General features: G+C 40.7%; 1 protein-coding gene across 3 annotated transcripts in view; it reads right to left on the bottom strand.

The window, feature by feature from the left end:
• The window catches only part of LOC125234464 (ran-binding protein 10), a 113449-nt gene that overhangs the window by 9495 nt on the left and 80870 nt on the right, over positions 1-23084 (bottom strand). For all 3 annotated transcript variants that reach the window (XM_048140722.1, XM_048140724.1, XM_048140723.1), the window contains 7 exons: positions 11185-11349; positions 10596-10786; positions 9975-10159; positions 9126-9238; positions 8220-8377; positions 1657-1741; positions 683-808 (listed from right to left, as the gene is read on the bottom strand). In XM_048140722.1, coding sequence (XP_047996679.1) covers positions 683-808; positions 1657-1741; positions 8220-8377; positions 9126-9238; positions 9975-10159; positions 10596-10786; positions 11185-11349 — 1023 coding nt within the window. The remainder of the gene's footprint in view (positions 1-682; positions 809-1656; positions 1742-8219; positions 8378-9125; positions 9239-9974; positions 10160-10595; positions 10787-11184; positions 11350-23084) is intronic.

Below are 23084 nucleotides of genomic sequence, written 5' to 3'. Positions count from 1 at the left end.
ATTGTATGATTCTAACAAAATTATATGTATGAATGAAGTGGTGTGCAAATAATTCATAATTGGAAATCAAATGCGGAATTACATACAAATAATAATGTACACATTAGTAATACATCGTTTATAATAAAATCATTGTAATTAATATTACTAGTATAAAATAATACTTCAACTTTTATGTGTAGTGTACTGTTTATAGATATAATAAATTTAGAAATCCTCTATATCATATTACCCCTAATTTCGTTGTCTTAGGACCGATCGGTCCTGTTCGATCTCATTTCATACATACATACAGATATTACAAAGTCTTGTCTTTTGATGCGACATATTAACTTATGTTCACTTTGTTGATGTACCCACACCTAATATTTGTTTGTCAATATGACAAATATTTGATACATTTTTTTATGAGCTATTGGCTATAAAAATGAACAAAAGATAGTCGCTCGCGTGTAAAGAAAAGAGACACGATGATAGCGCGGGCGAATTTTTAGTTCGTAGCCGTTACAAATCGCTCTTTCTTTTATTTACGGGAGCGACTATGTTTTGTTCGTTTGTTATAGCCGATAGGTCGTAGTTTATTCGCTGTCGGTGGGAGCAGTGCCATCGGTCACGGCACAGTATAGTACTCGCTAGGCAGTGAATGAGGCCAGTGTACACAGTGGAGGTGTAGCATACGCACCGTGCGTGCCGTTGGCGGGCGCGGGCGGGGTGGCGGGCGCGGGCGGGGTGGCGGGGTCGGGCTCGGGCGACATCTCCACGTCGGAGTCCTTGCCGGAGCTACTGCGGGACCCGCCCTCCGGGACACCTGCAACATGCCGCCACCACACTCACTACAGACGTCACAATATATCTATAACGATACTCAATTGTGCAGCATGGGACGTAACTTCATTCTTGCAAACTAAACTATATTTCACCGTTATGACTTACGGACCAGCCACGACATTGGTCTAAGCGCGACAGCGGTTAGCGGCAGCCATACGTGCGAATGAAAAGTCCCATCGCTGTGTCTCGCTCCAATGTATGGCCACCGCTCACCGCTGTCGCGCTTAGCCCGATGTCGTGGCTGAGCCGTTAAAGACTTAATTTGCGACATTCATTTCGTACGTCCCGAGTTACACACGATGTTTGTTATCACACATGCAGTAAAAAATATAAAAAAGTTTGGTTTACGAAATTTCATAACTCCCTCGAGAAATCATTTTTCTATGTATAATCCCCGTTGAACCTGTAGGTAAACTTTGGAGCTACATTTTGTTTTTTAAATGTTAGTATTACAATGATTATACACTAAACCGCATGCATTACCTAGTAACTTTGAACATAAAAACTAGTTAATAATTTCGCTACATTTACTTATGAATTCTCAATTTTACCGCGTACACCTCTTTTCCGTATTGAGGTTACGTTGAACCAAAGACCTATATAACTTCGTACGCTCGGGAAAAGGTACTGAGATGGCGCTAATATTAATATTTGACATTTTAAGACATATCAAGCTAAGAATATGGGCCAAATTGTCAAAACTGAGGTTCAAAAGTTTTAAGCCTGTTTCGAGAGATGGCACTGTAATTACACATTTTACTTTGACAGTAACTCTTCGCCTATATGTACGGTTGAGCCGTTATAGAAGTATAGCGTGCGTGTGCGTACCGTTGGTGTGCCGTGCGGGCGCGCGGCTGGTGTGTGAGATGACGGAGGTGGCCACGCCGTTGCTGGCGCCGTTCTCCGCCGAGCCCTGCGCACACAACATACCATCATAAACAACCATTCCAATCAAATACACAACTATAGGGAACTTGACTGCTCTTACAATAAAATATTTTTCATCACACCCGCACTTTAAATGTGCTATTGCACGCAGGCGGAGCGTGAGTTATAGTTCTCCCAAGGGGATAATGAAATTTCTTGTACCGTACTTACCTTTTTTACATCTATTTACATATTTTTTACATTGCGAGTGTGATGAAAAACATTGTGTGTAACTCGGGGAGTATGAATATTACGAACTCGAGTCTTTAAATCGCTCCGGCACTCGTTAGTAATATTCAACTTCCTCCCCTTGTTACACAATGTACTATTATATCATGCACGAAATAGCGGATCAAATAATTATTTAGAAAAACATGGACAGTTATTTTTAAATCGAATTTCTATTTAATAAGTCAGGTAGAAATACGAGTATATAAAGTAACTGAGTTGACCGTGACGTCACTCAATTAGATTTCATATAATAATTAGCAAGTCATTCAAATTCGTTTTGACAACTCTTAAAAAAAAAACATTCAGTCAAATTGAGCTGATTTGACTAGGTGGCAAGCTGCCTATTCTAATTAAAAAGGTCTTCTTGTTAATCGACTAAAATCCATCGAGAAATCATAACACTGGCCACGGCAGTAAATTTCTAACTTTTATAAACACCGCCCTTTCATATGAAAAAACTGATTACTGACAATATTTGCATAGCGAATTGCGGCCGATTTTAAAATAGATACAATTTAAGACTCCTTATTCCTTAGAGCGCTCATCAATTTCACGAAACGGCCATCGATAGATGGCGTTGGCGCTCGGTACGCGAGCACCTGCAACTCAACGCGCGTTTCAACGCCGACACAAATAATCTTGATAGTTTTGAATTAAATTGGTAATAACATAATTTTCAATTTTATACGGGGAATTTCCTGTTCATGGTATGGTAGTAGTAAATAAGGTGTATGAATGTAGTAAAAGTATAGTAGTCTACATATACATATATAAATACAGGTTTCTAATTGATTGATTCAACAACCAACACCGCTGAGCCGAAACTACGAAAGCTAGAAAGTCGAAATTTGTATAGATTGCATTAACAAAATTTCGAAGAGATAAGAATCGATTATGAAAATTTACACCCCTAGTAGAGGGAAAAAGGGGGTGAAAGTTTGTATCGGGATCAATTTGTTTTTTTTTATTAGGAAAATTTTAGTTAGGAACTTGAAATTAGAGAATAGTTTAATAGTGATTTCTGTTTTTTTATTGAATGTATATGCATACTGATTGGTCCTATTTTTATCAGAACCCAGTTCTGATGATGGGATCCTGGAGAAATCCAGGGAACTCCTCAAGTCTGAAAGGCATACATATAGCGATTTTTGTGTTTTTATATGAATAGCATGCATTTACGTACGGAACAATGACATTTGGTGCAGTGGAACTGTTGATGATGGTCAGACCGGAACTCCCTAAATCTAAACGGCACAGTTATAGTGACTTTCATATTTTTATAAGAACAGCATGCACTTACGTCCAGAATAGTGACATTTGGTGCAGTGGAACTGCTCATGATGTTGTGTCACTTTTTAACCATCGCCTCAAATCTCTCAAGGAAGGACGGTTCTCAATTCGTCTGTTTTTTTTTTGTTTGTTCCTCGATATCTCCGTCGTTACTGGACCGATTTAAAAAATTTAATAATTAAAGCATTAAAAGCAGTTTTAAAAAATACCTACACATTTCTACATATGTTCTGCCTACCCCTTTATGGGATACAGGCGTGATTGTATGTATGTATTTGTACATAATCCAACATTCGCAAGTAGCTTTCATCAGAACCCAAAAGGCGGCGGTTTTTTTTTCTTAAAAATTATTAAACGTTTTTTTTATGGGATAGGAGGCAAACGAGCAGACAAGTTGCCTGATGGTAAGCGATCACTGCCGGCTATGGACACCCGAAGCACCAGAAGTGTTGGTGCGTTGCCGGCCTTTAAGATGGATGTACGTTCTTTTCTTGAAGGTTTGAAGGTCGCATCGGTCCGGAAATACCGCTGGCAATAATTCATTCCACAGTTTAACTGTGCATGACGTGACCTGTGCAAAACATTGCGTCTTAGAAACATTTGAAAGGGTGAAAATCAAATTATGTACATGTTCGTTCTAAAAGTAGCTGATCAAACATCGTCGGTTTGGAAAGCCTGCGGTTAAATTTTTGCTCCTTCCTTACTATACATATTTTATTTAGAGGGTTTTGAGATTTAGGTAATAAAACAACGCTTCATTAGGTTTAATAGCATTATGTAAAGTATAATGTCAATGTAAGTGCAAGCAGTCTTATGAATAGAATAGCAGTTCTGTTGACCACCTCCTGACTCCATCATGAGACCTTGGACCTCATCTAGTTCGATGGTGCTCGTCGGCCCAAATCTAATGAGCCCAAACATGATGGGGTTATAATGAGGAGAATAGCAGTTCTGTTGACCACCTCCTGACTCCATCATGAGACCTTGGACTTCGTCTAGATCGATGGTGCTCGTCAGCCCAAATCTAATGAGCCCAAACATGATGGGGTTATGATGAGGAGAATAGCAGTTCTGTTGACCACCTCCTGACTCCATCATGAGACCTTGGACCTCATCTAGTTCGATGGTGCTCGTCGGCCCAAATCTAATGAGCCCAAACATGATGGGGTTATGATGAGGAGAATAGCAGTTCTGTTGACCACCTCCTGACTCCATCATGAGACCTTACGACTTCGTCTAGATCGATGGTGCTCGTCGGCCCAAATCTAATGAGCCCAAACATGATGTGGTTATGATGAGGAGAATAGCAGTTCTGTTGACCACCTCCTGACTCCATCATGAGAACTTGGACCTCGTCTAGTTCGATGGTGCTCGTCAGCCCAAATCTAATGAGCCCGAACATGATGGGGTTATGATGAGGAGAATAGCAGTTCTGTTGGCCTCCTCCTGACTCCATCATGAGACCCTGGACCTCATCTAGTTCGATGGTGCTCGTCAGCCCAAATCTAATGAGCCCAAACATGATGGGGTTATGATGAGGAGAATAGCAGTTCTGTTGACCACCTCCTGACTCCATCATGAGACCTTGGACCTCATCTAGTTCGATGGTGCTCGTCAGCCCAAATCTAATGAGCCCGAACATGATGGGGTTATGATGAGGAGAATAGCAGTTCTGTTGGCCACCTCCTGACCCCGTCATGAGACCTTGGACCTCATCTAGTTCGATGGTGCTCGTCAGCCCAAATCTAATGAGCCCAAACATGATGGGGTTATGATGAGGAGAATAGCAGTTCTGTTGACCACCTCCTGACTCCATCATGAGACCCTGGACCTCATCTAGTTCGATGGTGCTCGTCAGCCCAAATCTAATGAGCCCAAACATGATGGGGTTATGATGAGGAGAATAGCAGTTCTGTTGACCACCTCCTGACTCCATCATGAGACCTTGGACCTCATCTAGTTCGATGGTGCTCGTCAGCCCAAATCTAATGAGCCCGAACATGATGGGGTTATGATGAGGAGAATAGCAGTTCTGTTGGCCACCTCCTGACCCCGTCATGAGACCTTGGACCTCATCTAGTTCGATGGTGCTCGTCAGCCCAAATCTAATGAGCCCAAATATGATGGGGTTATGATGAGGAGAATAGCAGTTCTGTTGACCACCTCCTGACTCCATCATGAGACCTTGGACCTCATCTAGATCGATGGTGCTCATCAGCCCAAATCTAATGAGCCCAAACATGGTGGAGTTATGATAAGTAGAATAGCAGTTCTGTTGAACATCTCCTGCCTGACTCCATCATCATGAGAACCAGAACCTCATCCTGGTCCCAAAATATAATAATAATTCAAACTCTCAACAAACTTCACGTATAACTTAAAATCCAAAATCATATGAAAAGCATGTCGAATGCTAAAATTGCATAAGGTGTAAAAAGGATCAAGATTTGTTTAGTCGCAGTTTACGGCACTTCTCGGAACTATTGCGCTGCTTACGAAAGCTAGGTGCGCCGGACGATCAAACGCAGGTCCGTTGTCTTCGAGCGCTCGGCGCAGACTGAGCGGGCTCGCGTTAGCACAGTGTCTTTTATTCGAATTTTAGGTGTTTTAAAAACATATCTATCGACAGAAAGGTATGTCTTATATGTATGATTTTTTTTTGATCTTTCCGATAGGTCAATAAGAAGTTCTAGTTTAGGATAATATTATTTAAGAGTTACAAAAAATGCAGGAATCGCAGGAAAAATACATAATGTAAACCTCTTTTTATCGAAAAAATGGGGAGGATACGGAAGGTTATTTATCCACCATTTCAAGTAAATCTTAAAATGTCAAAGTATTAGCTAACTTGTACAGGATATAACAAATAGGATTGTGATCATTTATTACCCCAAATAACATTTTTAACAGTACAATCACGATTCTAAACGAGCTATTCCACTACGAAATTTGAAAACGTCTTCCGAAAAAACTGATTTTTCGGAAGTATAAAAAGACATATTTTAAAGTAGTACCAATTGACTTTCTAGCTTAAGATATGTACTTTTAGGAACATTATCATTTTTTTAATAATCATTTATAGTTTCTTTATAATTTTGAATGAAAAAGGTTCTATTTTGCAAAAAACGCTCGTCTTTAGGAATAAGGCCTCTTAAGTCGATCAGAATAGAGATGTAGTGCGAAAATAATTTCCTTCGTATTTTCAACAGAAACGTAAGAACGTGTCAAGCTATTTCGGTACACATATACATACATACATACAATCACGCCTGTGTCCCATGAAGGGGTAGGCAGAGCACATGAAACTACTCAGGTTTCAGTGCCACTCTTGGCAAATAAGGGGTTGAAAGAAAACGAAACTGTGACATTGCAGTGACAGGTTGCCAGCCTCTCGCCTACGCCACAATTTAACCCATATCCCACAGTCGCCTCCTACGACACCCACGGGAAGAAAGGGGGTGGTGAAATTCTTAACCCGTCACCACATACGGTACACGTATTAACTTTTTCTGAACTAGCATGACAAATACAAACGTTTCCGGAAAAATACAAAGAAAAAACTTTACGCACTACATCTGTAAGTAAGAACCCCACAAAAACATAGATGTAAACGTGAGCCAAGTTAAATATTACAACAACTAAATAAATAAGATGATTTAAAGTTAAGCAGGAGTCAAAACAAAGGCGCTGCTTCACCAGCGCCAGCTCTCTTTTAAAGTTGGCTTAGATAATAGAGGAATAGTTGTTAACGTAAATCTAAGCGCTGGTGGCAGTGGTGGGCTAGCGGTAAAAGCGATCAGGAGGTCGCGGGTTCGAACCCGACTCGTACCAATGAGTTTTTCTGAACTTATGTGCGAAATGTCGTTTGATATTGTCGTTTTGACGACCGGTCTGGCGCAGTCGGTAGTGACCCTGCCTGCTACGCCGCGGTCCCGGGTTCGAATCCCGGTAAGGGCTTTATATGTGTGATGGGCACAGATATTTGTTCCTGAGTCATGGATGTTTTCTATGTATATAATTATTTGTATATTATATATATCGTTGTCTGAGTACCCACAACACAAGCCTTCTTAAGCTTACCGTGGGCCGCAGTCAATCTGTGTAAGAATGTCCTATATTTATTCATTTATTTTATATTTGCCAGTCGCTTTTCGGTGAAAGAAAACATCGTGAGGAAACCGGACTAATTCCAATAAGGCCAAGTTACCCTTCGGTTGGAAGGTCAGATGGCAGGCGCTTTCGTAAAAACTAGTGCCTACGCCAAATCTTGGGATTAGTTGAGGAGTGTCTTTTCAAAAGGGCTTATTTCCACTTTGAACTTTTTTTGGGAAATCGAGAAAAACATAATTCCAAGGGATTGATTTTGAAATTAATATTTAATTTGCAAAATTGTAATATTGTAAGTTGACGTTAATGCTATGATTACATCAAACGCAACATGTGTACCTAACTAAATAAATATTTAATTACCATATGTTTTTGAGAATTAAGCACTTTTGATGCGAACTTTTGGGAATTAAGCCCTTTTGTTGTGGCTTTGTAGCGTAAATGTTATTATTTTAAAATAGTTTTATTTTTGGATTTGTATTAACGTTAGTTGATATGAATGTTGTTGTAATACATACATTGGTTTATCCACATAAATAATCATTACACATTTTTCAAAATGTGTTCTAAACTTTGATGTTAATCTTTTTTTTAAAGATTAAGGCGAGATTTTTTGAACTTTTATCTCAAAACAACGTGTACTTTTCTATACTAAGAACAACTGCATTCATAGTTAAAAAAAAGAAAAAAATGGAAATAAGCCCTTTTGAAAAGACACTCCTCAGTTGTCAAAGCGGACCCGAGGCTCCCATGAGCCGTGGCAAATGCCGGGATAACGCAAGGAGGATGATGAGTCGTTAACGTAAATACGTGTGTAATATTATAATTAGACTCACAGCCTCTCCCTGTTCCGTGCCGTTGACCATCTCCACGAACTGCCTACACTGCAGCAAGAACAGGAGTTCCTTCTCCCGTTCTAGAAGCCCCGGGTAAAGCCTCCGAGTCAGCTCCACCGCCTCGCCGATGTGACCCGATAACACTAACTTTGATACTTCTGTAATACAAAAAAAAAACATTAAAATCATTGAGGTATCACTAGTTTTGTATATGCAGCCAGGAGATAGTAGAAAGCTTCTTTAGGTATTTCTAGGAGCAGTAATGAAACACCGAGTTAGTACTACCCCCTATTACATATATGACACCTAGTGACTTTAGTGGTTCAGCCACATTTTAACGCTTTTAATAAATTTAATATTCTAATATAAATACCAAAACAATATTGATATCAACTTTCACGAAGGCTTGCACGGCCATCAGGCTCTCGCGCATATTAGCCGTAGGTAACTTTTTCAATGTGGTATAAACCCAATGTAGTATAATAAAGAATAATAAGAAAATGAATGTATTCCCTTCCATACAATCGCTGTCAAGTTCACGATAAAATGAAAGTTTCTTAAGTGGTTTTCATATGGTGCTATTAAAACATTGTTTTATAAATTATAGCACAGTCTGACTCACCCACTATAGGCTAGTTTCCTATACTTAAAATATTTTATGTAGTGCACGAAATAAAAGACCACATAATTAGAAGAAAAATATGGACAGTAGTTATGTTTAAACATAATTTCTTTTTAATAAGTCAAAGAGAAAGATATAAAGTAAGTGAATTGACCGTGACGTCACTCCTCAGTATTTCATAGTAATTCCATATTAGCAAATCGTTTTGACAGTTCATAAAAAGAAGCTGATTCGACTAGTAGGAAACTAGGCTATTCGCATCAGTACATAAACGCGTTACTCACTCTGTCTGTTCCTAATGGACTGTATGTCTTCCTGTATGGGTTGTCCGGTGGCGCGGGAGAAGGCAGTGGCCGTGCTGCAGTACCCGTGGTGCACCAGGTATGTCGACACCATCCTGCAATGTCACACATTACAATTCATATCATAAGAAATAGATATCACACAATATTTACGATCTACACGAAGAGGGTGGAATGCTAATTAAAGTATGATTGAAGGAGTCCAAATCTTCTGGAATAGTTGATTAGCATCGGAACGTGATTGATCTTGAGGGTAACAGACTAAATACTAATTCTTGTGACACTCCTAGGTGAGTTTTAAGCATTGCATTGCATTAGATTGAATGTTGTCTCTTACGAAATGCTCTTCATATCGGTGTCGCCCGTAGAAATTGGACTAATCCCAACAAGGTTTCTTCAATTCGGAAAAATGTCTGTAAAACTAGATCAGTCAACTGATTAACTAAAGAGAGAAGAGCATCCTGAACGAAGACTCTAGATGAGCTGTGACTATGATATAATATGGATGGGATGAAGTGGCTCCAGTTTACATAGAACCGTGTGTGTGTCGCATATTTAAGGAGGCTTACAATGGTAAAGAAGTGACGGGCTAAAGAGGGAGAGACAAAGAAAACTATATGCATCCTTTTTAAAGGAGCTTTACAGGCGCCTTCATCTTTAGAGCAAAGGATACCTATAGTTTTCTTCGTTCTTAAGGCTGAGTGACAAGACTTGTTTTTATCAGTCTCTCCAAGTATATTTAATGCTTGGCTTACAATGGTAAAGAAGAGACGGGCTAAAGACGGTGCCAGAACTTGAGTCAAGGATTATGAAGGTTAAGTGTTGACTCGCCTGTGCAGCACGGTCTGCCACTGGCCCTGCGCGTCGGGCAGCGGGAACTCGTCGATGGTGAGGCGGGTGCGCGCGCGCAGCTCGCGCAGCATGTCCTCGATGTCGAACACGAACGGCTGCTGCCCGAAGTTGGCGTCCACCACCTCGCCCGGCGTCTGCAGGCCCACCGTCGGGTACAGGTTCGGCTGGAAACATCACAACAACTACTCATTATCAATTCTTCAAATCCTATGAAATTATGTCCCTCTCAACGCATCTGGTTGTCATCATTCCACGTAGAAACAATCACAATCGATCCATTCATTTAGCCTCTGGAATGGCGCAAAAGAACATACTCGCATGGAATGATAAACTCAATCTATAAAAAAATAGGATGGTTAATTTTCTTGGCCTGTCGGATAAAATGGCGTTGAATAACCTGCCTAATGCAGGGAAGAGTCGGGACACAGAAATTGGGTAGAACCAACTGTTCATTGACAGTGGTTGGTTACTCAATGCGCTGGATTCCTGTCGGTCCAGTACTCCACTTATGTACATTGAATCACACAGACACTGAATGGACATATTGGATCTTCCCGACGGCATCCCCGTCTTAAACTCTTGAAAAGGGTTTAGGCTCACCGGCAGTCCCCGGAAGGCGATGCCCAAGTGGTGGCCGTTCTTGGTATAGAAGCATGTGTTGTCGACCAGGTTGACGCCGCAGCCGATCACGTCGCCTGTGGTGAACGTGGGCCCGTACGGCTGTCCGGTGCCGGACGAGCAGAACGAGTGCCCGTCGTCGCCGTGGTAGCCGTATGAGTGTTTATCCCAGCCTGGAACACAATGTTTTTCTAGTTAAATGTTTGTTTTACAGCACAGTCACAGTTCCGCTGCTTTTAGGGGGAGTTATCGGTACCGTGCAATTGAATGCTGGAACAATATCCCCCCGCCCAAGGTAAAACTCAAACGTAAGTGTCGTGCCTCCGTGTGGTGACGGGTTAAGAATTTCACCACCCCTTCTTCCCGTGGGTATCGTAGAAGTCAACTGTGGGATATGGGTTAAATTGTGGCGTAGGCGAGAGGCTGGCAACCTGTCACTACAATGTCACAATTTGCATTTGTTTCAACCCCTTTTTGCCAAGAGTGGAACTGAAACTGAATAGGTCATGTGCTCTGCCCTTTCTGGGATACAGGCGTGATTATAAATATCGTGCGTATGTGTGTGACTCACCCGGCAGTCTGTTCATGTTGACCCCGTGCGCCGAGAGCCCGATGCCCATGTACCCGTCGCGGCCCTTGGACACGATGCGCACCTCGAAGTAGTACAGCCCGCAGGCCGCGGGGATGGGGTGTGTGGCGCGGACGCTCGCCGCGTCCTTGTGTGTCTTGCCATGGCCTGCAACAATACATCAAACTATTCAAAATACCCATTTATGTAAGTACCCATATTAGTGAGGTACGAAATCAAAACTGTAAAGCAAGGGGAAGAGGAGGGGTTCTGTCCAAAAGAAAGGATTATTTATCCGATGCAGTTGAGAACGCGAGAAAGAAATAATTAGATGCACCTGAAGACTAAAAAAGTTAAAAAGTAACAGAGCTAGGACAGAAGGTCGCGGGTTCCGTGTAACGAAGGGCTCACTCCTAGGTAACAATAGCCATTGTCACGCGTGATGTAACACACGGTCAGCAGGCAAGGCTGCTGCTTATTAGATTTGCAGGCGTTACACTCAACATGCAAATTTAAAAGTGCATTTGTTTAGTGCCTATTGTAAGGTCGTATCGACTGATCTAAGTGCATACCGTGTCTCCAAGAGAAAACAAAGGGGATTGCTGTCCTTACATATAGAAAATCGAACTTATTCATGGCAACATTAGCAACGACGTGCGTAAGGGAGTGACGCAGATTGTCACGAAGATACGTCATCTTATGGACATGTCAAATATTCATGCTAGCGGGCCGTTGGATTGGAACTAAATACATAATTTGACTCCATAAGATTAAACATAGAATAGCCCAAGGGCTATGTTCAGGTCATTTCATTTCATTTCAACCCCAATATTTTTGTGACTCGTTCGCCCCGATCGCTTTAGTAATAGAATGAGACGACAGTAATTAAAGTGTAAAATAATTGCTTATAGGATTGTACAGAAACAGCATTCTTTAAGTGCAGAACTACTTAGTGTAGTATTCTGCAACTCAGATCGCAACAAGCCACTTACCGCGCTCGTATTACACGCATCCTTCGCGATTCCATATCCGATATCAATTAGACACGTTGATATAGTATGTTCGGAAAGAGAAGATTCGTAAAATGTATGGGGTTCAATACATTCCACGACTCTTCTCTTTTAGAATAGCTGTAGCTGTCGAGATTGCAGATAGGGTGAGGGAGGAGTACAGATATTCGATTTAATTAAAAGGAGACAAGGTTATTGTATAACCATTCGTGCTGATATTAATAAACAATATATTTCACCAGCCAGCGAGCCAATACGAAGAAATACTTCCAGACTAACATTTTCAAATTCAATTGTGTTTATTGCGTCATGCAAGCCGACATTAAACTTGAAATAAAACAGGTGTAGATGAAAAAACAACAAGCAATGTCTCCCGTGTTTCGTAATAGCAGTAAATTCCGCAACCACCCTCGTCGTCCTCTACCTGACGTCTCTTATATAAAGTGTCGCTAGCTCCTGCACGTTCTTAATTCGTTCAGGATAACGGGAAAAGTCGTGGAACCTTCTAAACTGACAAATAATTACTACAAATGTAGTGCGGAATGTTATTCCGTATTCTCACGAATGAGTCCAGCCATTTCAGTCTGTCTCAGTACAAGGAGTACTAACGTTGACCGAAATAACACGAAAAATACGAACGTTTCCGACAAAATACAATGGAAACTATTACGCATTACATCTGTCTAGTTTATTTAAAGCCTAAAATAACTAGTAGAATCAAATAGAATTCATTGGAAAAAATTTCCACTGATGCCCTTTCTCCGTTCTGCGTGAGAAGGAATGCATGTATTCGTTTCAGAATTAAATTCTTTCTTTTTGGATGTTTTCGATAAATTCGCATCAATTTCGTCTTATTTAGACAGTGCAATGGTTTGGCACGACGAAGCGTGCCAAGACAGGCTTTCATGGGGTTTACACCCGGTGTAAACTACCATCATGTCATTATCCTGACCACCTTAGCCTATATCTTACTCAGCGATTCAATATCGGAATAAATTAGAGCTGCACATCTCACCTCTAGTAAATTTCGTCTTATCGACGAGGACATAAAGTTGAACGAGGAGTAACGGACGTGGTGCTATAATGGTAGCTGCCGATGACGTCACAAACCCTTAGACAGCTGACGGCGCATGCCGAGGCTGCAAACGCCGGAACGAGCAAATAGTTGGACTGTGATGCGGGAATACTAATATGGATGAAGTCAGGGAATTTTAGTGATAAACGTTAAACTTTCTTGGGCTATTCCACCTGTCCAGTATACGCGTTTAACATTCCGCTTTGTGAGAATGAGACGCAAGGCATAGTTGTTCAAAAATTAAGCAAGTCAGTAGGCCTAGCACATGATAGCCGCGAGAGTATGTCGCCGCGAGATAGAAAACTTAAGCAAGTCATGTCTAACCCTGGTCACTGGCATATCACTCTCCGTCGTCAATTTGATATGGATTCGAACGATGCTTCGATATGCCGCTTGTAAGCCGGCATACAAGTAATTTCGCCGTGTGAACGAAGGAAGTTTAATGATTTTATGTGAAAGTTTTATGTGAAGCCTAATGTCGCAGATATTACAAATATTACAATCGTCTGAAATGAGACGGTAACTCCAACGTGACGTCACTGAGGAGTACATTTCACTCCTTAAAAGTATTAAGTAACTTTATCTAGTTAACATAATACGAAAATGTATACTTAAAATGTATTTGTAAAGTCAGTGCCCAGGTTCAACTATTTATAAATACAGTTGCAATCCGGCTTCGACTTGTTTAAAACGTCCCAGTGCCAAGTTTTGGCAGGAAACAATAAAAAAATGCAGTGTTCTCTGTAGGTACGGAGAAACCATAAAAATAAATCATACGCAAAGGAAAGTTGAATGACATTGCGCTTATAATGATTGTATTAGGAATCTCTTATACGTCCTGTCTAAACAACTACTCATAGTCAACGAATAGTGTAATGTGAACCACGAATATAAACGATGATAGTTACAGTTTTCAGTCACATCAGCGCATCGCGTAAAAAAGGCCTATCACTATTTGAACACTAACTAACGAATTAAAAGCAGAAAGGCTTTAACTATACCGACAGAACCAGTATTCTAACATTAGATTTCATCACTTCCTAAGCTTACGCATATCAATTAAACGAAAGGAGGTATGTTGATGCTCGAAATTTTACAACGTCACGAGATATCTACCAAGGTCAAACAACACTATTTGTGAGTGTGTTTAGTAAAACGTCCCACTTTGTCGGTTACCATTAAGACGAGATTTACTTGTATCTATATATGTATAAACTGACAAAGCGGCTTTATAGCAATCGAAAAAGTGGGACGTTTTCCCGTGGACACTCACATTTGCTTCGTAAATAAACACATTTTATTATTAAGTCGGCGAATGTGATAAGGGGAATAGAGTCGAAAGGGCCTATTCCCTTGGTCCGTACATTTTCATTAGGTTACGTGGACACGGGTATTTCGAGCCCGTAATTAAGATAACGCAGAGATTGGAAGATTAAAGCCCTGTAAGATCGTCCACACTGTTAAATGTCTAGTCGTAAACCTTGTCGTAAGGATAGAAGGTCGACTAACAGTCAGTTGAGTATGCCTGTTAGTTTAGTTTAGTACGCGTGTTTGTAAGCTACGCGGAATTAAACAGGACAGTTACCATGTTGGCTCCGTGTTTATCAGTGGTAGTGGTATTAGCGAATTCCAGATATTTTGGGACTGTGCATTTATTATGCTGTCATGATTTCTGAGATCTTATTTTAATTCGAAATAGCATAAATATTCTCATTTCCTTCGGGCCGATTTTTGAGTCTCACGCGTTCGAATTCAGAAAATTGTCACTGAAAATAATAAGCAAGTCACCGTTTTCAACCGGTATTTTAGTGACAAAATCCCGTATGCGAGATTCAAAAATCGCCCTCCTTATTTTAAATCAAACATAAAAAATACTATAATGATAATGGCTTAATTATAAAAAAAAAATGTTGGACTAACTACTTACGACTGTAGTATTCCTTAATTAATAATGCATCGTAAACTCTCTGTCAGATGTCGTGTCGTTCCAAAACGACCAAAATATCTGTCGAGTTTACCAACAAACCACTGAAGTGTAACAATGGCGTAGTTAGTTCAGTTCCATGCTTCGAGCTCTACGCATCGCTTCAAGAGTGGGCGGTTGGATTTAGAGGTATTCCATCTACTAGCAGTGTCATAGGATTGAATCAACCAGTTAAGAACACTCTACAGTTGTCACTGATTCAGGAGTCAAGTGAAAATGGTTAGCAGGAAAACTCGGATGGTGTGACCGTTGTGAATAACGGTGCGCAGGAGCAAACAACAGGTTACCGACCCGCCACGTGTGCGCAGATAATTCAAGCTTATTGTTGTCGATTGTCTATAAGACTTGGCTACGACACAATGCTGTCTTTACTAAGCTAAAGCTGCAAGAGCCGGAGGACATACTGTGACGTGACAATGGAAACCCCGGGAGTTCGTTTCTCTATTATTTTCTTTATTTTCATGGAAGGTCAATGGTCATACCTAAAGAAGGAAGTCAGGATCAGGATCTTCCCCTCAAATATTTTAACAAGGGAGGTGTTTAATAAGACAAAGAGCAGATACGGAAATGTTGAAATTTTTGACGATGACAATTACTTCGAAAGAGCAATACAATATATTCATACATTACGTTTCCCTAAATAATTTGGGATGAAGTTCACTAAATTGTGCCTATAATTGCACTTTCAATTGTTATTCCGCTCGAAGTGGATTTGTGGGGATCTGTCCAATCCTACGTCAGAACAGACCACTCAGAAGAATTGTGGTGCAATACTACTATAGTTTTTATCTACATATTTTGTTACTTTGTAACTATTGAGGTAAGGCTTTTACTGTTTGATGTTTGTTTTGAGGCGCGTTTATTGTTTGATGATTTTAGATTTGCTTTCATTGCACGCATGTGGTATGATGACTGCGTAACTGTAAAGATAACGGCACTGCAGTACCGTACTTGAGTCGCGTAATGGCTATTTTGTCCATAGCGATAAACAAGTTAGCGCGGCTACCGCAGGCCATCTGGCCCGCTGTAATGGACTAGCATCTTCAGCTAGGTAATCTAAGAGTATATGTTACATTCTAAGATACCTGGGGCCCATTCTCGAAAGGTATTACAAGCCTTGTATTACACGTGTGTTTCCATGACAATCCATACGATTTGACAGTTCGCGCACTTGTAATACAAGGCTTGTACCTTTCGAGAAACGGGCCCCTGGGGCCCATTTCTCGAAGCTACAAGTTACAATTTACAAGTGGTCAATGTCTAATATGACAAGTTGGAAAGAGACTTCGGCTTGTAACTTTCAGTTTTGAGAAATGGGCCCCAGCTTGTCTGCGTGTTATGAGCAGGTGAAAACAGCAAAACAGTAAAATAATAAGATTTAGCATTCCTATAAAAGACTAATACCTACTGGCGAATGGCGAGCGTGGAATCTCTCTGATAAGCTAAGAGATTTAAAACTATTTATCATTTGCTCTAACAATACCTAATAATAACATTTAGAATTTATTCTAGAAGTTTTTAGACTAGTATTTTTTTTATACAATTTAGATTGATATCATTTTATTAATTCAGTGTAATTTTAAAACGATATTGTTTATTGCACCAATAAATTGCTCTGATATTTAGAATAAGATGAATATTGTACATTGTTGACAATTTAAAAGTGCTTATTGTAAGCCTATTTGAATAAAGAATATTAAAAAAAAAAAAGATACGGATGGTATCAATGTTTATGCGACCGAATCAAATGCACGCTCGTCAAGCGCTATTATAATTCGCATTAAGCCGTAAAAGATAAAGCTCAAAGATAAAAGGATTCAGTAAATAAAGTCTGCTACACGATTGGCGCGATCAACGGCCGCTCTTGAGACTTGACCCACGATAACTTGGGAAAGGTTGAGTCACCGCCCCTAATGACTTCCACTGGTGTATTAATAATGCTTAGCAAGCAAACGACTCGAAAGCTATTAAATTATGGTCTTCGACACAAATTTTGCTGCATATTAGAATAGTCTAACATGGCGCAAATTCTGGTCCAAACAATAGGAAAGACTGCTTTTGAATCTTGACCCACCATAACTTGGGAAAGGTTGAGGATGAGGCACCGACCTTAATGACTTCCACTGGTGTATTGAGGAATATACATTACATTTATTATGCGACCAATGCTGAAATATACAATAGTACATTACGATACATTAAATAATTTGAAATTAGAAAAAAGTTCCGGAAAAAGTGTTAGCCAACGTGGGGGAGGGCAGCACCATCGTCAAAACCAAGCCATCTGGCAGCGGGCTTGAAGCGGTGGCGAGTGCCTCGAATGCACATACTTGTAGCGCGTATTACTGCGACATTAATTCTCGCTCGAAGCCAGCCTAGGATGGTACTCAAGGAGCGATTCCAGCGTTCAGATATGGTTTCTGCCATATGTTTAATGAAGGAAGACATTTGCGGAGCAAAGACACCGTCGACCGATGTTACGAGTGGGGTGAAAGTTGCATGTCGTAATTCACAGGCATTATTATATTTTCTATGTTTTTCATCTTCGGCTGATTTAAGGATGGAAAATACGGGTCTTGAGATATAAGAAAGAGCGTCGGTGTCAACAACACGGATGTCAAATAACGCCTCCCTCTGAGCATCCCATACCCCACGGCAAGAAAGGTCTGCACGTATGCCGCAATCGTTTTCAGCTATTATTGGTTCTTTTGTTACATTGCCCCAAGCGTATTGGCAGAGTTCGCAGAATAGATCCCTTATCTCGTTATGACGCCGTGTGATAAGGCCGCCGGTTTTACAACAGAGTGCATGATCGATGTTGAAATGGTTGTTACCACAACCGTCGCACGTCTGTGGCATAGCGTTTGGTGATCTATGGTAACGTATTGAAAGTGCATCTCTGAACTCCAATGGGGATAGGTCGAAATGATCCTTCTTTGTGGGAATAACTGAAAGCCAATTTGAGGATTACCACAACCGTCGCACGTCTGTGGCATAGCGTTTGGTGATCTATGGTAACGTATTGAAAGTGCATCTCTGAACTCCAATGGGGATAGGTCGAAATGATCCTTCTTTGTGGGAATAACTGAAAGCCAATTTGAGGATTTTGTTTTCATTTTAGAAGCAATGGATCTTCCGATTGCTCTTTTCTTAGTGGTACTAAAGTTATTTAATGTACTTTCTAGAAGTTTATCATCAAGGGCTTCTTTTTCTCTGCGGCCCTCTTTGCGAGCATCATTTAGGGCAGTAACGTGGTCAGATAAAACAATCTGTTGTTTGTCTATTAAGGCGGCTGTGAGAACCTTACATTACATCCTTTGTTGGAAATTTCATAATTTAGGTTGGTGGCGTTAAATGGGTCAGAAATTGCTAATCCGCCTTTATTTACTGGCAAAGAAAATAGATTAGCTTCTGTCGGGGTGATATTGCTTCCAAAGAGAGTTGGCAGAAACAGTGTTCGTAGTGCATGTGTTACTGGTTCAAATAGTTTGTGGGAATTTTTCAGGACTCTTAGTATAAATGACCATTGAAACTAAATCGCTTTGGTAAGGGCAGTATAAGCAGCTTGCGGAGAGTTTTTACAAATTTCTGTAATTTTTTCTATGGTAGAAACGAATCTGTTCACATTATTTTGTATGAAGTCCTCTTTCCCTTCACCTATGTAGCTTCCCAAGAAACGTGATCCAGTAACAATACTTAGGTTAGTGTCTCTGAAGATTTGGTGGGCTGATTGTTTGTCGGTTTCGGAAACTATGAGTATAGTTTTTTTAGCTTGCGGAAAGTATCTAAAGGATGGTCCTATGCTGTTAAGTTTGTCCCACCAGGTGCGTAGACTTCCCAGATCACCTTGGGCTGAAGAGTCATCGGCGTACCAGGTTTGTGTGGTTCCTTGCTGATCTTTAAGTTTGTTTATGATGGGAAGTGTTGCAAGGGCGTAGAGCGGCATGGCCAGTGGATCTCCCTGAGTTACTCCTTCTTGACTGTAAAGTCTCATGTCGGAATTGCGCATGACAAGTTCCGCATGACCATTATAGGTGTTATATAGAAAACGAGCACAGTGTGGCCAATGTATTCTAGCTTGCCATAGGGCTAGTTGTCTATTAACGGCGTTAAATGCATTATTGGCGTCGACGAGAAGCATTCCCCAGTTTGAACCGGGGCGGCAGTTAATATTGAAGAGGTCACTCATTGCATGTGTTGCACCTTCGATACCGCTACTAAGACCGCTACATAGTTGTGACTGACCGCATGCCTCTGTTACTTCGGAACCGGTAGCTAAGATCATACATTTTGATAGTATACGTCTTAAGCACTCGCCAATGCCAATGGGCCTCACACCGGGGGATTTATCTAAGGCTATAAGGCGGCTCGACATTAGTGCTTGTATATGGTTCCAAGAGACATATTCATTGTTAAGTTTCATTGTTAATTGTGCTATGGAGTTTCTGAGATGTAGGCTTGCCTCACCGAATCTGAGGAGGAAATCCTTCCAGTTTTCGGAAGTGCTACCGGTTGGGCCACCGCCACCATGTAACTTTCTGGCGACTTGTTCTACATGGCTGCTAGTTATATCGACCTCTAGAAGTGGTGGCAGGTCAGTGACGCCGTTAGGAAGAGTGAATAACTCCGGATCGGGAATGGTATGGTGTGGATGTTTTTCTTTTAGAATATCACCGACTGTTTTACCTAGGTAGGTAGGATCTATTTCATCATGGGTATTCAGTATTTTGCTGGTATCTTTTGTTACTAGCCAGTTTACAGCATCACGTACTTTGCCCCTCAGGATTAGGCGTGTAAATTTTCGTGTGACGACATCAATGTCATCATTATGCTTTTTACGATCGAATGAATTACGAAGGGTGTTGTCTGATTTGATTGATTCGGTTAATAGAATATCATACACAACTATACTAACTATGTCTAATTCGACGGCTTCCGCTGTGGCGAGGTGGCCTAGGGGTGATGGCGTTTGGCCCGGATTGCTAAAAGACGCCGGTTCGAATCCGGCCTTCACCACTGGTGGTGCTCGTCATTTTTTCTTTAATATATGACATCTTATTTCGATTTTTAGAATATCATACAGTTCATCAGCCCAAAGTTTAAGACGTCGTTCTAATAATCGGCATATGTCTTTCGCTTGTTTGACATTCTAATCTCGTTGAAGCATGATTACGATGAAGATTAGAACTCTCTCAGAGGGATATTGGTCATTGGTTAGCAGCTTTATTTCATCTGCGAGCGTATGAATAAATTTTCTACTGACAGTATTAGAACAAGGGAGATCATATAGCTTGCCTCGAAGAGTACAAGCTTTATTCCAGCGTGTCTGCCATATTCCGGTCTGCGCACCTCTGTTATTGAGGTAAGGCGATCCAAAGGCGTCTTCAAGTGTGGATGTATGTGGTTGTTGTAGAGATGGAGCGGCATATATTGGATGCTGAGGCTGAGACAGGCAGGGGGCGTTGTGGGCAGCGCGTATGTGGCGCTGAAGCCCCTTCCTTTTGAAAGGTTTCGAACAAATGAGACATTTTACCGTATCTGTATTATTATCCTGACTAGTCGGATTGTTGATATTCATTGTTCGGCGTCAATGTGTAGAACTCCCAAACAGTCCGAATTGTATAGACATGGTATAAAAACGTGAAATATCATTTGATTTAGGTAAATAATATCAAAACATTAAAATGTTGGTAAATATGTCACAAATTTTCTATAGGAATGTCAAATGATGGAGGTGTCAAAATTTCTTGTGTATTGAGGATGCTTAGCAAATAAACTGCTCGAAGGTTTTTGATAGTTATTGCCAATACAGAAGAGTAGTCACACTTGGTCCAACCAAACTATGGTTAGAAGAACACTATTCGCGCGATCAACGGTTCTCCGGGACTCGGAATGGTGAATCCACCCTTAATGACTGCCAACTGTTTGTGTATTGTCAATTGTCACTATTGACGTTGCTTAGCAAGCAATCAACTGGGGGAAAATAAACATGATCTCTATTTAACTCTCACGAATCTTGTAGTAGACTAGTAGATATTAGACCAAAATTTGGACCGAATTTGACAGCGTAGGTAGAACATCTTTTTCATCTTTTTCAACCAGTGAAAAAGAAGGCCTTCATGCAATAACGACTCTCTGTGTTACAATGTTTTCTATAAAACTAGCCTCATTCTGGGAACTGATATTATACGTAATAGAGGCAATCGTGATTACACAGCAGACCGAGTTTCTGTAAGTGAAATGAGACATGAAACCACAAGTCAAACAAGCCACGTCGATATAATTTCACTTAAGGGCTTCAATTTCAATAACGCTTAATCGTATACCATCAGCCGACTTTTATCTCACTCTTGCACATGAGTAGAAAAGAGGAACGACACATAAATTGGTTAGGTTAGGTCTATTGGACATTAGAAATACACTTGAAAAGACTTGTTAAAAAGAACAAGCAAATAAAAACGACGGAAAAGCTTTACCGTGAATAATGCGACGAGCTTTTTCCAGATAATTTGGGGAAAACCAACCCCAGAATAACTTCACCGAGAAATGTATTATTTATTAATGACGTATTCAGTGAAGACACGTGTCCTGACATCAACATAACTGACTATTAGTCGACTCTATGTCCTTAGGCCTTAGGTTTCCGATCTTTCAGGTATACCTTGTGTTGTGAACGATAGTACAGCTAAATCTACAAATATTAAGTTTACGAGGCAGTCATTTCCTGCTGGTGGGCAAACTAAACGGCCCAAGGTCTATCGTAAGCTTGGACATATCATAACATGTGTGCGAATTGCCATGTGATAAATATTTACTACTTCTCATGCATGCAAACATATAAAGCTTAACTTTTTACGTCTATTCCGGAAATAAAAATATGTGGCTTCATACATTCTCAATTTCTCATAGGATTTTGTCAATGAAATGGAGCACTTTCAAAGCACCTCCATTCGGTGGAAGTTCTGCAGTAATTTGTAGGCTGACAGGATTGTAGCTGCATAAACAAACGGTGGCGGGGCCGGTCATAAGGCACTGGTCCCACCGCGAGCTAGTACGCTATGTATGAGCTATCGGCTATAAAAACGAACAAAAGATAAGCACTACCGTGAAAATAAAAGAGACACGGCGATTTTCATATCTTACCGCTGGGCGAGTAACAATAAACATCGCCGTGTCTCTTTTATTTACACGGGAGTGCATATCTTTTGTTCGTTTTTATAGCCGATAGCTCATAGCTTACTAGCTCGGCTCGCGGTGGGACCAGTGCCTAAAATACTGAATCGCGCTCAGTTCAGACGTCAGCGAAATTCGAAACAGGGAGCATCCTGCAGCTAATGTGATGTGAAGGTCTGCTATAGCGGAATAAATTAATTAATGTTTTACTTTTTTGAACTTTTTATTAAAATGAGTTAGCTGCGTGAGCTCAGCGAGGGCGCGGTTTTAGGGTCTACAACGCGCATGCAGCTGGAATTGCTACTCTTGCTAATTGCTTATCATCAGGGGGGAGTATGCTTGTTTGCCACCCAAGTCGTATAAAAAGATTACTTTTGTTCTGTCTTATTTCCGAAAAAAAGTCATTTCAAATCATTTTGACGAACGGTCTGGCCTAGCGCGTAGTGGGTCTGCTATGCCGCGGTCGCGGGTTCGAAACCCGGTAAGGGCATTTATTTGTGTGATGAGCACAGATAATTGTTCCTGAGTCATGGATGTTTTCTATGTATATAAGTGTTTGTATATTATATATATCGTTGTCTAAGTACCAACAACACAATCGTTCTTGAGCTTACCGTGGGACTCGGTCAATCTGTGTAAGAATGTCCGTATAATATTTATT

The sequence above is a fragment of the Leguminivora glycinivorella genome, chromosome 16, assembly GCF_023078275.1.
Source record: "Leguminivora glycinivorella isolate SPB_JAAS2020 chromosome 16, LegGlyc_1.1, whole genome shotgun sequence".
NCBI classification, from domain to species: Eukaryota; Metazoa; Arthropoda; class Insecta; order Lepidoptera; family Tortricidae; genus Leguminivora; species Leguminivora glycinivorella.
The sequence above is the reverse complement of the archived record's forward strand: the minus strand, read 5'-3'. Positions and strand labels throughout refer to the sequence as shown.